We start from the raw sequence: 15,704 nt of genomic DNA, 5'->3' as shown, positions 1-15,704 counted from the left end.
CGCAGTCGGCCGCCGGACATGGGCACGGCGGAACCAGACGAGCTCCGTTTAAAGATATGTTTTATGTTGCTTGTAATAATATGGATTTGAGGTTTCTAATTTAAAATATCCAATTGTAGAATCAAATATTTAAGACATGGTCGGTCATTATCTGCTGACGCGCATAAGCGCGTTCACGAGCGTTTAAGAGGTCGAATTTGCAAGTCCAGGTGTAGACGCTCTAACCCGCACCCGAACACAGCGGGTGGCACGGTGAGAATTTTTTTTTACGCCAATTGTCATCAGCTTTAGTACAATGGATGGTTCAGATCGTTTACGACCTCTGGATAGAACGTGGGCCTACATTCAGCGGCACTGCCCTTCCAACAAAAAGGATAACGTTCATCCCCCAATCCTCCCCCGCCCCCGTCCGGCACCTCTCTCGCTTCTTCCTCCGGCCCATGCGACGGCATTGACATCTTTGCCCGCCTGACCTTTCGATGGCCGCCGCCGCCACCGCCGCCGCCGCAACCGGCACACTTCTTCCCCACGCACTATTGAATCACCGCTCGCCTCCACCGCCACAGCTCCTCGCGCTTTCCTCCTCCTTCCGCCGCCTCTCCTTATCCACCTCCCATCGCCGGAACACCCATTTAGTCGCCCATGCAGACGCCGGTGCCGCAGAGCCGGAGCCCGCGACGGAGCCTGCTCCTGAGGGCGAGCCTGTCGCTGCCTCTGCTGACTCCGAGGAGGGGGAGGCGGAGGGGGCTGTCGCATTGGCGGAGGAAGAGGAGGAGCCGGCGCCGAGGCCCAAGCCGATTAAGTTCGGCGAGATCATCGGGGTAAGCATCACTTCCCCATACATTGCCTCTTCGGTTTGTAGAAATGCAAGCCGCCGGTCAAGTTAGGCTGAATTGTTGGCGGTGGAGAAATGCAGGTAACGAAACAGCATGCCATCGAGGGGTATCATTTCTTAGCTTAATATGCAAAATTGTAATCTCGATATGAATAGTTTTGAGTTGTCTGTTGAGTTGCTAGGAGCATAGTCTCTCGAGCACCATCGCATTAGGTTGTACTAACATATATTGTGAATTTAGCAACGCAAATATAACTGTTTTTTCTTGCTGAGGTTCAGATAGGAGAAGATGTGTCTTGCTAAAATAAGTTTCATGATTGCATTAGCATGCGTGAATGGAGTCTGGTCGTTCTTTGGATTTCTGTATGCTTTTACTTGTTACATCCAAGACCATTTTGGTTTTTTGGAGCGCTTGACGTGTGATATACTATTCCCTGAATTATTTGGTACCATAGATTCTGAACAAGCAGTTCATCGAGGAGGCTGAGAAGGTGAAAGTGCTTCCGGATTTGAAGCCCGGTGACATCATCGAGCTTAGAATGGTGAGATTGTTTGCTACTCTTGAATGTGGTTTTATTTTCTTATTTGGGGGTTATTGATGTCCTAAGCAAATGTTGTTGCAGCAACGTCCCAACAAGAGGAGATTGTCTCTCTTTAAGGGTATAATCATTGCAAAGCACAAATCTGGTGTTCACACCACGATCCGCGTCAGGAGGATTATTGCCGGTGTTGGAGTTGAAATTACATTCCCCATGTAAGTTGAGTTTACTTAATTTACCGAGTTTTTCATTTAATGTGGATACCCTCCCATGTATCAAATGGTGACAGTGAGTTTGTATTGAATCTATATTGCAAAACATTTATGTGTATCTTTTGTTCCCTTCAACAAGAAATTTGGACTATGCACATGTCTTTCTACCGGCATACTAACCTTAGTTATATCAACATGTGTATATGAAACTTTTGAGTTCGTTGGCCTTCACATACTTGGTCTCAGGTACTTTAGGTTTTCTAATGTCCACCTTAAAATGGTTGAATGGCTATTTGTATCAATTTTACAATGAATTGAGCACCCAAGATACTTTTCTCACGATCTGTTTGGTCTAAGATACTAGTGCGTAGGTTAATTTGGAATTTCCCTTTGAATGTTTGAAGAGAGAAGTGCATATTACACCCCTCAACTCTAGCCCTAGTCTAATATACAACCTCCAACTCCAAAACCGTCTAATCTGCAACCTCCAACTCTTAAAACCGGCCAAAATTCAACCCTCCTCTCCCCTTGACCGGTTTTGACCGGGTCCGACCCATTGACTGATGAACAGTAGATTTGAAAATAATGGAAAATTCAGAAAAATAAAAAAAAAATGTAAATTCAAGAAATAGTTGGGAACAAAATTTTAAAAATAATTTCGACTTTTCCACCGTGCGAACAGTAATTCAAAAAAAGTTTGAACTTTTGGAACGAAAATTTTCCCTCGGTCACTGTTCACGCAGTGAAAAAATGATTTTCCTGAATTTTTTTTACTTTTTTGAATACTGTTCATGCTGTTTACAGTAATTCAAAAAACAAATCCCGGTGAATTTTGTTTCCAATTTATTACCTCCGGGTACATGTAAAAAAAACTGAATTTTTAATACTGTTCACCGGTGAAAAGTCGAATTTACTTTTTTAAAAATTCTGTTCCCAATTTTTTTTTGAAATACTGTTCATCCGGAGGCAAAAAATGCTTTCTAAAATTTTATTTTTCTGAATTTTCATTTTTTTCCGAACTTACTGTTCATCAATCAATGGGTCAAACCCGGTCAAAACCGGTCAAGGGGAGGGGAGGGTTGAATTTTGGCCGGTTTTAAGAGTTGGAGGTTGCAGATTAGACGGTTTTGGAGTTGGGGGTTGTATATTAGACTAGGGCTAGAGTTGAGGGGTGTAATATGCACTTCTCTCATGTTTGAAAGGTGTGAAGCATTATTGCTCAAAATGCATTACTTACGTCCGTACAGAAGAGGCAAATTTACGAAACCAGTTAATTGATGCAACTTGGAATTTTCTATGAAGGATTGGATAGCTATCAAGTAGGAGTTGAATTCAATTAATCGCCGATATAGTCCTTTCGTACTTAAACAGCTCATTGCGGAATTCTGTTTGGCATTGACATTGTTGCACTATCATGAATGTGAAACTTTGGATTAAGCAAGTACTTTTCCGTTACTCTTATTCTACTCACTACTCAGATGGGGTTATCCAACTTACAAATGCTCTCATTTCTGAAAATAAAATAGAAGAGTCTATTTGCAACACTTTGCATATTGCTGCTGTTGAATGTGTTTATTTGCACACATCTTCCGTAGTAACGAGAAAGCAGCTGGCCCATCGTCTCATGTGTAAAAATTGAAATCATATGAGCAGTGGCCCTTTATTTGTGCTAAATATCATGTTTTGCTTTGCGTGCACCCGGAAATAGAAATGCTTGAAGACCAAACACTGTCCAGACTGGATCCCTGCAACAGAATGATACTTACTGAGCCTATACATTCCATTGCAGATACTCACCAAGGATCAAGGAGATCAAAGTAATCAGACACAAGAAGGTGAGGAGGGCAAAGTTGTACTACCTGAAGTACAAGCTTCCCCGTTTCTCAACCTTCAAGTGAGATTAGACTCGCAGCTTCTCACACTAGCATGTCGATTTCTCCTTGACAAACGAGTTTTCACAATCATGTTCAGATCTGTGCATCCACTGTAATGATCTCTGAACCTCAAGTTGCATAATCTTACATCTTTTTTCGATTGACATATATTTCGTCTTGCGGTGGAGGAGTGTACTTGTGAGTGTATAAAATTCCTACCAGCGCTCCGGTATGAATATGATGATGTTTATTGCGCCCTTTCCTTGCTCCCAGCTACCCACCAGAGTCCCAACTGTTCTTTTTTTGAAAGGCACCAGAGTCCCAACTGTTGGTTAACAGTACGTAACGCTGCTGTTATGAAAGAAGAACAGTGGTTACGAAATAGTAGGTCTGGGCTCTTATGTACTCCTATATAATGAAGAAGGGTTGAAGTTTTCTGCAGTACCGCTGGTTGGTTTGATGGTGAGTCATGTCGTATCAATTTTCTCTCCAGCTTAGGAAACTTGCACCTAGGGGTTAGACGACATTGGGTGTCTATGTGCCCGTGGCATTGCTGCCCTGGAAACTCACATTGCTTGCTCACTCCAGAAACACAATAAAGTTTCACTCAGCTAGATATATGTATGGCATGGAGGTTTCATGCTATTGCTATGCTAGGTGTAGTTTTTATATTTATTTTTTGCTGGACCATCTATGATTTTCGTACTGGAGTCTGGAGGGTTAAGCCTACTTGGTAGCATCATCCAGGACCAAGTTTTAAGTTAGGGAAAGTTTAGCTCTTAAGCTAAGGCAAAGATTAGCTCTTGTTTCATTAAAGCAAGCAATAACTGGGTCCTACGTTGCTGATTTTCTCGTGTCTTATCGCTAACGGCGAAAATGATTGAAAACCTCGTCAGCTACTACAAGCAATTTTTGTTGTGTAGGGCGCCTACCGTGAGTACAATAAGAGCAACAAATACTGCGATTATTCGTTGGGAAGAGTACCGAACGAAAGGGCAAATTATTATAATCGGACAAGAATATCCTTCCGATCCCCTTTTTGTACTTCTTAATTAGTAATGTGCAATGTAGGAGTATTTAATCACTATGGCCTTTTACGTTTTCTCAGTGGGCAAAGGCAAGTGGCAACATGATCTCACTGTCTCTCTTACGCTCGAATTTTTCTGGTGATTTATTACATCAAACATGTAAGAGAAATGTACTACTACAGTATATAGATTTGCTTGAGAGAGCAAGCGATTCATCTCCAGTGCATCCGGGTAAAAGTTGCTCCCGAAACATGATAAAAAATCACATGCCAAGTGGCCTTGACAAGAGCACACGGAAAAAGTAGTAGCATAAAATCACCAACCACCAATAAAAAAATGATTAGATAAAGGAGGAGTGCTGTTCACTCGCGGGAAAAAAGGGGGGAGAGGAAAACGCAAACTGCCAGCCACGGGCCCAAGAAGTGAGTGCTGCCCCGTCAATGTCGCCGGGAGGCCAAGAAAGGCAAAGCGAACCCATTCATTTCCCTCTTTCTTCCTCCCCTCCGTCCTCCCTCCCTCCCCATTTCTCCCCCGAATCGCTGCTCGTCGTCGATTTCCGCTCCGGCCCGGCTCCTGCCTTCCTGGAGAGAAAGGTTGGGACGATCCTCCTCTGAACCAGCAGAAACCACCTCCTCCTATGTCTCTTCCAATGCAAACGATTCACGAGTGTGGTGGTTTCTTCCCCGTTTCCCGCGTCAGGTTCAGGCGCCGCAATGGTGGGAGGGGCGCTGATCTCGGTCTACCCGGACGACCTCACCTTCCTCTGTAAGTTGTTCCTGAGATTTTTCTCCGCATTCTGCGAAATAAAAAACCTCCGTGGTTTTCTCTCCGTTGGTTGAACTGAATTCTTGTGCCTAGTCGAGCTGGACAAGCCGTGCTACTGCAATCTCAAGGTGGTGAACAACAGCGAGCACCATGTCGCCTTCAAGGTTCGTGCCATTTCCATTCCACGGCGCGGGACGGACTCTGGTTTTCCGCCGTGCGTTCCGGTGAAGCTCTTGGAGAAGATCGAGGTTCAGGTTTGATCAGAATTCGTTCGTTTTTCAGGTCAAGACGACGTCTCCGAGGAAGTACTTCGTCCGGCCGAACGCCAGCGTCGTCCAGCCGTGGGATTCTTGCACGATAACAAGTAAGAATGCATACATGCATACATACTCCAGGATTCTTCATTTGGTTCTGATGTGCGCGCATCTGCCTTCTTGTTTTGGGTTATAGTTACCCTACAGTCACAGAAAGAGTACCCTCCAGATATGCAATCCAAGGATAAATTCTTGATTCAGAGCACCAGGGTGGCTGCCAGCACCGACATGGATGAAATCCCCCCTGACACTGTGAGCATAAATAAAACTCATAATCACTGGTTTCTATGATCTAGCATCGCAATGTCATCAGAATAAAATGATTGGGATTCCACCAACTATATTCCACCTTTGTATGTATTCCTCAGTTCAACAAGGAGACTGATAAGGTGATTGAGGAAATGAAGCTCAAGGTTGTCTACACATTGCCCAGTGGAAGCTCGGACGACTCTGGTGTTACATCTTCAGCAAATAGGAGCTTCAAGCAGGGCGGCGACGATCTCTCGGTGAGATTGGCTAGCTCTATCATCTACGTAGGAAACATATGTTGGATCTGCTAATAAAAATTTAGTACAAAGGCTAACTGTATTTCACATGTTTATGCTTTACCTTGCAGATGCTGAAGAATGCGAGCATTGAAGAGGTAACCCGCTCTATCCAAACAGAAATTTCGCATGTTTATTTAGAAACCTGACCAAAAAACTGCTAGCAAAGACATTTCCCCTGATGAGTTCTGAGAAAGAATTATTCTACCATTTAGACTTGACAGACTTGAAGCCTCTACCAAACTCTGTAATATTGCGCTGCGCACTTCCAAAAAATATACATTACATTCATCTTAGGATCTTTTTAATACTTTGCAGTACGTTTTTGCACTGAGGTAGTTGCTGTAGTCTTGCAAATACTATTTCTCTCTTAGATTCTTAAATGCAGAAGAAAATACACGCTACCTTTTCTTATATAAAATTGTGAAAAGAGCAAATATTGGAAATAGGACAATGTTCAAGCACCATCAAATCATTGTTGAAATCAGCGTAAAGTTGATCGAGCGTGAGAAAAGGTACCTATGCTTCCAGGCCGGTGTCATAATTGAGGTAGGAAGGGATGCCCAGAAGCCCACGGGCATGTTGCCCTATGTACATAGTTAATTGTGCAATGGGACCAGAATTCGGAATTTTTTACCCACTTTTGTTCATCTGGACCAGAGTATCTTCCTTTATCCTGATTGACATATTCCAACTCAAACTTTTTTTCCCAAAAATCATGATTCTAAAGTGTGTCCTGGATGAGATATGCTCACTGTGCAGCAATTAACTTTTATGATCAAGCTGTTACTAATAAAAAAACATATTATGCGAACCTTTTGTCCTTTTTACTCAGTAAATTGTTCCTTTCCTTTTATCCAGATCCAGACAATACAGCGTCTGAAGGACGAAAGGGATAACAATCTTCAGCAAAATCAACAAATGCAACGTGAACTGGTGCTGTACATTGACCTTTTCACACTTCATGTCGTTTCTACTCACTGTTTTAGTTCAGTTCAGCTCCTAGTTTGCTTAAGCATATTAACATTTGGATTTTGATGCTTTTGCTTGTTTCTCGTTGTTTGAATCCATAACTAAATATGTAAAAGGCAGATAATGATAAATATTATTTTATAAAAAAGTATGACCTTTGAGCAAATGCAAAAGAATATGTTGGTCCTTGATGAGTAACAAGTTTTTTGTTTTGCAATGTGTCATTAATCACATTTCATTTTTATAAATATAAAAAATTGGCTTGATTACCATTTTTCCCTTGCCATAAGTTACTTTGTGGATGTTTTAGCAGAAACAAAGTCAAAGCACTATATTATTTTGTCCTTTGTCCTACTAGATCATTTATTTATCGAGAGGACACAGACTAAGAGCTGGACCTTGGAAATGGGAAACCAAGTCACTATGGCGTTAGCTCAATTTTGGAGTGAAACTAGATTGCCAAAGGGTAGTGGGCCAGTTAAATCAGACTTGATACTATGGATATGCCATGGTGCCTACTGTTTCGTTCTTTTTCTGCCAGCAGTTAATATGGTCACTTTAGACGTTGATATAACAGAAAATGAACAGAAATGTGAGGTGCCACCTGCCAATCATGCTAAGTTTATTTCCATATTTTTATTACTTTTGACTCTAAAATGTAGATTGGCGGTTGATATCGAAGTACTAAACCTAGGTTAACTTCTGCATGAAATGCTGATTGCCTACATATACGTCCTCGCTTATATTGGATTTATCCCTAAATATAAAAAAATTAACATTTCAGGACATGCTGAGGAGGCGTAGAAGCCGCAAAGGTGATGCTGGTTTCTCTTTGACATTTGCTGCTTTTGCTGGGATCATAGGTCTCCTGGTTGGGCTGTTGATGAGCCTCATCTTCTCTTCCCCTCCAGCGACTGCTTAGATGCCAAGATTGAAGCCTAGAGTAACAGTATTCAGCTCAGTTTCCAGATGCTTGGGGAGAAAGATTAAAAGTTATATTACTCTAGTCTCAACTATCATTCTTTGTTCTTTGCATTGTAGGTATACATGCCTTATCACAACGGGCTTGCAATGTTTAGCCCGTGTTTGCTTCGTCTTCCATTTGTATTTATATTCCTCTACTGTGTATTTTTTTCTGTATAATTAGTTTGGCATATATCAGGAAGACAAATGTATGCATTCACCTATTAGAAATGTAAAGGCTGAAAAGGAAGCATGTGTTATCTATCCTAGTGACCCTCTTTCAAAATGTAGGGCATATTTTGTTCCTAGACTTTGATCAATAGTATGTAATTTGTTTTATACAAAAATTGATAGAAACACGTGTTCAAAAACATATTTTCCATCTCATAACAATTACAGAATATAATATACAAAAATTACGGTCAAAATACAAACTTAGAAAACCAAAATATGAATATGCCACATATCTGACTTGGGGGAGTAACTTTAAGAAAACATGTTTGATAATCTAATGAACTAGCTGACGCATGGACCATTCTTATGTTTAGAGCCTCATTTATTTAGTGGATTATAAAACATGGGAATAGGAAAAACTTAGACTTTAATATCATGAGATGGGAAACACAAAAATATGCAACTAAAGTTGTTTGATCACGCCACAAGAACAATGCACAAATTACTTTGAAGAATTAGGTGTTCTTTTTTTTTGAAACAAGGCAAAAGACTTGCCATTTTCATTTAATAAGAAGAGGTTAACAGACATCGCCAAGCGGCGGAAAAGCAAAACAATTACTCTCGCGGTATTACATTACGCAAATGCTTAGCGCCTGCAGTGGCCCAAATCGAAACTTCATCTTTGATGCGTCGCATGACAATCGCCACCGGCGCCGCTTTGCTCCTGAAGACACGAGCATTCCTTTCATTCCATATCTCCCATCCCACAAGAAGTAACAGGGAAGATAGGGCCTTCATCGGGAGTGTATTATCAGAGAGAACCGCATCCCACCAAGATTTCACCGAATCGAACAGGAGCCACGGAGCCGTGGGGATAGCAAGCCCGAGCCATGAGAAGACCGCATTCCAAATCCGAACAGAGAAACGACACTTGAAGATCAGGTGTGCTGCAGATTCTTGCACCTGACTGCAGAGTGGGCATTTGTCACAATTTGGCCATCCTCTCCTCTGAAGCCTATCAGCCGTCCAAACTCTGTTGTGGATAACGAGCCACGCGAAAAATTTGCATTTGGGGGGAGCTCACGCCTTCCAAACCGCAGCAGCCAAACTTGAGAGCGGGAGGTCATGAAACTGCGCCAAATAAGCAGACTTTGCAGAGTACTGCCCATCATTAGGTGTTCACTATAGTTGTTATAGAAACATATAAATGCTTCCATGAGGTTGTACTCACTCAAAAAAATTCCTTTGAATTACATGCAAATTAGTTTATAGGAAAATAGAAAGACCTAAAAATGCATTCCTCTAATTTCCTATTAAACAAAGAGACACTTGCTTATTATTATGCTCATGACAGTATTAGTTTGCAGTCGGCTCCTCTAAATAAGGACTTGCAAAAAGGTCTCGATTGCACTTCTCGAGCAAGAGTTTGCTTTTGAGAAGATTTCTTGCCTTTTCTTCTTTCAAATTTCTATTTCTAAGTCATGTGAGAAATAATTATTTGTATATCGACCAAGTTGCACATCTTGAAACATGCATGTGTTTATTTAGGGTGATCCAAAAGATCTTGTATTAGTTTACAGATGGAGTACATAATTGTCGTCCTAGAAACAAAAAAAAAGGACAACAGATAATATTTTTTTAGAATCATTGAAAACCTTTTTAAATATGAATCCAATAATATAAGATTTTTGACACGTAATTTATATTTTTTTTGTCAAATTTATAATCAAAATTTAGTATATACAAGATACAAAGGGACAAATAAACCCAAGCGGAGATGGTATGCTCCACGTAATAGCATTTTTTTTTAGTCCATGCTACACGTATAGCAGCCCGCAATCTCTAGCAGTAGGCTTGCAGCCCATGGCGCATGCCCCGGGGCGAACGAACGATACCCAGGGAAGCCCATAGGCCCCGTGAGGCACCCCAGTAGAAACGGCCTTTTTCTCAAAAAAGAAGAGAGAAAGAGCATAAACGGCCTTCTCTTCTAAAAAAAGAAAAACAGAGACGGCCTAAACGGCCTCTTCGCGGGGACGGCACCTCAACAAAAAAAAAAAGCAAACCACTTTCACCGTGCGTCCTGCCACCGCCGCCGCCCGCGTTCCAGTGCTCTACCGCCACGCCAGGCACGGCAAATTAGGCGGGCTCTGTTTCCACGCGTGCATGTGTCCGTCGCTAACGGGCCTCGTCGTCTCATCGTCGGGACAGTTCCTAGTGGGATCGCTTGAATGCGTGCCATCAGACCCGTACAGCACCGGAGCTCGCGGCATGATCCCCAGGGCGCGGGAGGAGCAGAGCTCGCCGATCCCGAACCTCCATCGGAGACCCCCGTCTCGGTGCGCCGTATCCAGCGCGCGCGCCATGCCGCCGTCTCCAGGACGAAAGCGAACGTGCCGATACAATGTCCACGCACCGCCGCATTACTCTGTGCCTGCGACGATCGCGATGCGCTATCCGTGCGACCATGCCTTTGTTTAATGTGCTCGTCACGCGCGCCGCACGCACCGGTCACCGGTGTGTCGGCCGGTGGCATGGAAAGGCATCCCCCATGTCTTGGAGAGCGGAGATCGGTCTGCCTGCACGGCAGCGATCGATCGCACCGAGGCATCCGCCGCATGCATGTGCGTCGCCGTGTTCCCATGCTCCGGATGACTCGGCGCCAAGCTACTGTATTATCTAGGTCGACTTATCACCATCCGCAGTTAATTAATTAAGTGTGCGCTGCTGAGAATCTGTGGGGGGAACGCACGCACGCTTTGCAGTACAGTCCCAGTAAGTACACTCTCGAGATCCAGGTGGTCAACATCAATGGCCCAAAGTCTGCACTGCACACATCAACGTTCAACAATGCCCATGTTCAGCACTGTTGCTCTTGTCGACGGTTTGCCTCCTAGCAGTTGGGTGTTCCTGCTGCCACTTCCTCTCTGTAACTTGCACTGCTACTGAATGATGTGCTATCTGGGATGTAGTACTCCTAACATGACTTTCAGGTAATTCCGAGATCTAGCCACGAGCTAGTAAATGGCAATTATTCTGGAAATACGAATAGGTATGGGGTCAGCCGACTGATTGTTTTCCCAGTCGATTTGTTTGAGCCGTTCGATGCAAAACACACGGCCGAATGGCCTTCTTCTACATAATAACCAGCCCAAATATGAAGCCAATATGCCGCGGTCCGGGCGCGCCCGCCACATGGGCTTGGCCCAGTCTGGCCTATGCCTGCCCACAAATATCCCAGTCCGGAAAACCCTAGATCGTAGTCAATTCAAACTCCACCTCACTTCACTTTCCGCCCACTCCACTTCCGATCCCCTCTAAACCCATTCGATGGTCGGCGACCGAAGCAGCATCACCTTCGGTGGGGACTCCGGCTCAGACGACGATTGGCCTAGCCTGCTGCGCGCAGCGGAGCCCAACAATGTGGAGGAGGTCGCCCTCCGCATCGCATTGAGGCGTTCGATCATCGATCAAGACGGATCCGGCAGCGGCTGATCCACTTCGTCAGCGCCCGGCACTTGTCGACGCAGCGCCGACGACGTCGCCAGCCTTTTCCGCCTGGCGCGCAACTCTAACCACTCTCCTCCGCTTCTCCAGGTACGCCGCCCACCCCCACCACCCTCTGCTCTGAAGGTGGTGCCCGGCCATCGCTGGGTCCTCATGCCCGCGCCGGGGCCGACGCGCACTCGAAGGCACGAGCAGCCCAGCGCTAGCGGCAGCGGGCGAGGTAGAGGGCAGCGGCGTTCGAGTCGATGTCCGCGCGCCGTCCGCGGGCGAGCATGCCGGTCGATTCTAAGGTAGCGCTCCTCGCGTGTGTCCTCCGCCACTCTCTCACGACGGCGGAGCTGGATGCGCAGCGCCTCCGCCGCGAGAATGCCAAGGCGCTCGAGTCTCCATCGAGTTATCGGAGTGCGAGACAACAAAGGAGGTGGCGGCGAAGGCGAAGGCGACCCGCAATCTCTGTTGGAAAAGGCAGTGCCTAGGAGGCGCTTAGGCACGCCTAGGTGCTAGGCAGTGGCCAAACGCCTCGCCTAGGGCATAAATGGAGGTCTAGACAGGGCAAGCAAGGAATTATCTACCCAAGTAAGAAATCATGCCACATACCGCACTAATATGCAAAACGGGTTATATTCCAATGGCAGTAGATGGTAATCAACCTATTTATATGCCCTAAACTAATATCAACACCCATATAATAATCATAAAGACACTACGAGTAAAAATTATATTACCGCCTAGGCCACGCCTAGGGCGCTTAGGCACTGCCTAGGCACTAGGCGAAGGCCAACCGCCTCACTTACGCCTACCGCTTTTTCCAACCTTGCCCGCAATGCGAAGGAGCAGAACCGCCTGCTCCGCAGGCTGTCGGGCATGAGGTGCAGCTCTGACTCGGATCTGACAGACGGCTCCACCTCCAGCTCCGACTACGATGTGCCTCCGCACGTCGACGGCCGGAAGGGGAAGGGGACGGCGAGGAAATGGTGATTTCCTCCGCCCTTCCTTGTTCTCTTTATATTTTATCTAGGTTTCATAAGTAGTTTGTAGTATGGATTTGCACTGTCCGCCATTGAACTTCCATGAATTATGTTCCTTTTGTCCAGCTATCCGATAAACTGCCGCTTTGATCATGTGTTTTGCGTAGCTGCATAAATTGTATGGTTTTGAGATTTTGGATATGAGGGATGCGAGTGGGAAAGTATCTAGTGCTCCCAGGTTTAGGGTGCTCCCGGTGCTTCAAATGTCCGAAAAACATTTTTAGAATGTTCAAAAAATTCTGAAAAAAATGCAGCACATCGACGGAACATCAATGTCTCTTGTCACAAAATTTCAAATCAAAATTCGAAACATTTCTTGAGATACAAAAATGACAATTTTTTGTACATAACATAAGTTGGACTTTAGTTTTGACCCATTATCACATTGATGTCAAATTTGTCATTTTTGTATCTCGAGCAATGTTTTGAATTTTGATTTGAAATTTTATGACAAGAGACATCGATGTTCCGTCGATGTGCTGCATTTTTTTCAGAATTTTTTGAACATTTTAAAAAATGTTTTTCGCATCGGAGCACCGGGAGCACCCTAGGCCTGGGAGCACTAGATACTTTCCCGGACGCGAGTGTGGAAGACAAAATAAAAGACGTGCCCGAACAATGCCCGCAGAAGCGCTCGGACGCGTCCGCGGACGCTTGAGAGGTCGGATTTTCCCATCACGGCTGTAGATGCTCTAAGTACGGGGAAGAGTAGAATATATTGGTGTTGCTAAATCTTAGTTAATTGAGACTTAGTTATATCTCAATCGACACTATATTTGTGAGATGTTACAACGAGATTTATGCCCTTTTGTTTTTTAGATTTTTTTACTTTATATATTACGTCACTTGACTGAGACTTAATCTAGTCACACTCAAAATATATAGGAAACAAACACATAGAGATCTGACCGGTTTGTAGAGGAAATCCTAAATGGTCGTTCATTTCGGATTCATTGGGACATACTCGCTCCAGTCTTCTCAGTTTCAAAGGTATTTTTTATATTGGAGTTTCTTAATTTATTTTTCAAATGGATTCTTAGAGCATCTACAGTCAAGGGTCTCAAACCCGCCTTATACATCCGAGCTTGCCGCCCGGTCACTATCTTATCACGTTTTTTTGACCTAGATGTCCCTCTCAAATGGTCCTCAAACTTTCAGGCTGATCGGCACTCCTCATATCCAACCCAAATATGAAGCGGATATGGGGTGCCCGGGCACGTCCAGACACTCCCGTCACGTCGGACCCGGCCCACGCTGGCTCATCTGACATCACATAACTTTCTCCCCATCCGCTCACGGGACCAAACCCTAACCACTTCACTCCCCTCTCCTTCACTCCCCACCCACCCAAACTCGTCTCCGGCTCCTTCTGGCCGTCTCCGGCATGGCGGGCAGCGAATTCGAGTCCTTCACCTCTAGATCCGTCGACCCCGAGCTCATCACACGCGGCCCCGAGGAGGAGATGGTTGTCCGGCTTGAGCTCCGCCGCGCCTGAGAGGAGGCCCGTGCACGGCTACGCTCAGACTCCATCCATCGGGAATCCATCGTATTCGCCCAAATGGTGCATGGATCCAGCGCTAGGCCAGCCGTAACTGCCTCGCCGGAGGCCGTGCGGTCCGTCTGGCGTCCGAACGCGCAACCCATCCGTTGGCGCGTCGAGCATCGGGACACACCATGGGCCTCGTCGGGCGAGGCCATGGCACGGCGTGCCTGTCGTGCAAGGCACTGGGCGAGGGAGGTGGCGGCAACCCTCATGGCGGTGGACGTCGACGAGACGGAGTCGCATTCTCCGACGTCTCGTATGGCGCATCAGTCCAGGCGCCGCAAAACGCATCGTGGTGGAAGTCGGTGGCTCGTCCCCAAATGGATCCGTCATCGATCTGACGCCCACAGGCACCCAATGAATTCCGGGCTCCGGCGAGGAAGAGTAGGGCATGGGAGATTGCGGCCGCCTTGAGTCCCGTGAGCCGGCTCGTGTCACATACCCTAGTACTCTATCTTGCGGGCGACCGACCAACACTTTGAGGAGAGCAGCCAGTCGTCGGACATGGCCACGGCAACCAGACAAGCTCTGCTTAAAGATCGCTACGTTGCATGTAATAATATGGATTTGAGATTTCTAATTTGAGGTATTCGGATGTGAAATGCATTTTTTGAGATGTGACCGGTCACTGTCCATGCCCGCACATGTCCGTGGACGTTTGAAGGATCGGAGTTGTCAAGTCCAGCTTAGACGCTCTTACAAGATGAATCCTGGCTGAAAAAGAAAGGGGATGCGATCCGATCGATTGCCTTCAATAGACGGACTTGCTGCTAATTTATAAGTACAATAGATACCTTTAGTTCATTAACTAGGTGTTAAGTATAAGTATGAAGCTTGAGCATGCATGGGAGGAAGCCTGTCATTTCAAAAAAGTATTCAGTGGTGGCTTTACAACCTTAAACCATGATTACACAGACAGGAGAGTGGATGGCGTACTTCATGAAAAGAAGCGCCACGAAAAGATGAGCTTGCTAAAAGTCATCCTCATAATGTTTCTCTAATATTTATTCTTTTCGAGTAAAAGTCCTCCTACTTAATCCTCAAATGATGGCCTCGCCTGATCTAATCATTTCAGTTCACTCTTCTGACGTGATGATCTTTTCACCAGCTAATCCGATATAGGATCAGTAAGCACCGTCACCTAATTAAATACTCGAAGAAACGTCGTGCCTACAACTTCGTATGCCTGCCACTGCCAGTTACCTATGCCGATCATTTTATAAGTCCCAGCATAATACAGTGACATTTCCTCTCTGTTTTCATGGACAAGAACACTTTGCCTAGCTATCAACTCCCTTTTTCTCCCGACAGACGATCTCATTGAGCTGTTGGCAGAGCAAGTAAAATCACGCTTTGTGTATTCAGAAAAAAGAAACGCAGATTTCATCGACACTTTCGTTGTCATCAC

At 45.2% G+C, this 15,704-nt stretch overlaps 2 protein-coding genes across 2 annotated transcripts; both read left to right on the top strand.

Annotated features, from left to right (window-relative positions):
- The first annotated feature begins 378 nt into the window (after window positions 1-378).
- On the top strand, window positions 379-3,628 carry LOC125513926 (50S ribosomal protein L19, chloroplastic). Its single transcript, XM_048679139.1, has 4 exons — window positions 379-821; window positions 1,291-1,377; window positions 1,459-1,589; window positions 3,376-3,628. Exons 1-4 carry the CDS (start codon window positions 480-482, stop codon window positions 3,482-3,484), a joined length of 669 nt encoding a protein of 222 aa, XP_048535096.1. The 5' UTR covers window positions 379-479; the 3' UTR covers window positions 3,485-3,628.
- Window positions 3,629-4,654: 1,026 nt separating this feature from the next.
- On the top strand, window positions 4,655-8,309 carry LOC125513925 (vesicle-associated protein 2-1). Its single transcript, XM_048679138.1, has 9 exons — window positions 4,655-5,081; window positions 5,188-5,253; window positions 5,347-5,417; window positions 5,536-5,617; window positions 5,704-5,819; window positions 5,936-6,073; window positions 6,184-6,210; window positions 6,974-7,048; window positions 7,869-8,309. Exons 2-9 carry the CDS (start codon window positions 5,202-5,204, stop codon window positions 8,004-8,006), a joined length of 699 nt encoding a protein of 232 aa, XP_048535095.1. The 5' UTR covers window positions 4,655-5,081; window positions 5,188-5,201; the 3' UTR covers window positions 8,007-8,309.
- The last annotated feature ends 7,395 nt before the right edge of the window (window positions 8,310-15,704 follow it).

This window comes from Triticum urartu, chromosome 6 (assembly GCF_003073215.2).
Source record: "Triticum urartu cultivar G1812 chromosome 6, Tu2.1, whole genome shotgun sequence".
NCBI lineage: Eukaryota > Viridiplantae > Streptophyta > Magnoliopsida > Poales > Poaceae > Triticum > Triticum urartu.
The sequence above is the reverse complement of the archived record's forward strand: the minus strand, read 5'-3'. Positions and strand labels throughout refer to the sequence as shown.

Coding starts and splice junctions, on each gene's coding strand:
- LOC125513926 (XM_048679139.1), top strand. CDS start 480: ATGGCCGCCGCCGCCACCGCCGCCGCCGCAACCGGCACACTTCTTCCC. Junction 822..1,290: donor AGTTCGGCGAGATCATCGGG/GTAAGCATCACT, acceptor TTGGTACCATAG/ATTCTGAACAAGCAGTTCAT. Junction 1,590..3,375: donor GTTGAAATTACATTCCCCAT/GTAAGTTGAGTT, acceptor ATTCCATTGCAG/ATACTCACCAAGGATCAAGG.
- LOC125513925 (XM_048679138.1), top strand. CDS start 5,202: ATGGTGGGAGGGGCGCTGATCTCGGTCTACCCGGACGACCTCACCTTC. Junction 5,418..5,535: donor AGCACCATGTCGCCTTCAAG/GTTCGTGCCATT, acceptor TTCGTTTTTCAG/GTCAAGACGACGTCTCCGAG. Junction 5,618..5,703: donor GGATTCTTGCACGATAACAA/GTAAGAATGCAT, acceptor TTTGGGTTATAG/TTACCCTACAGTCACAGAAA.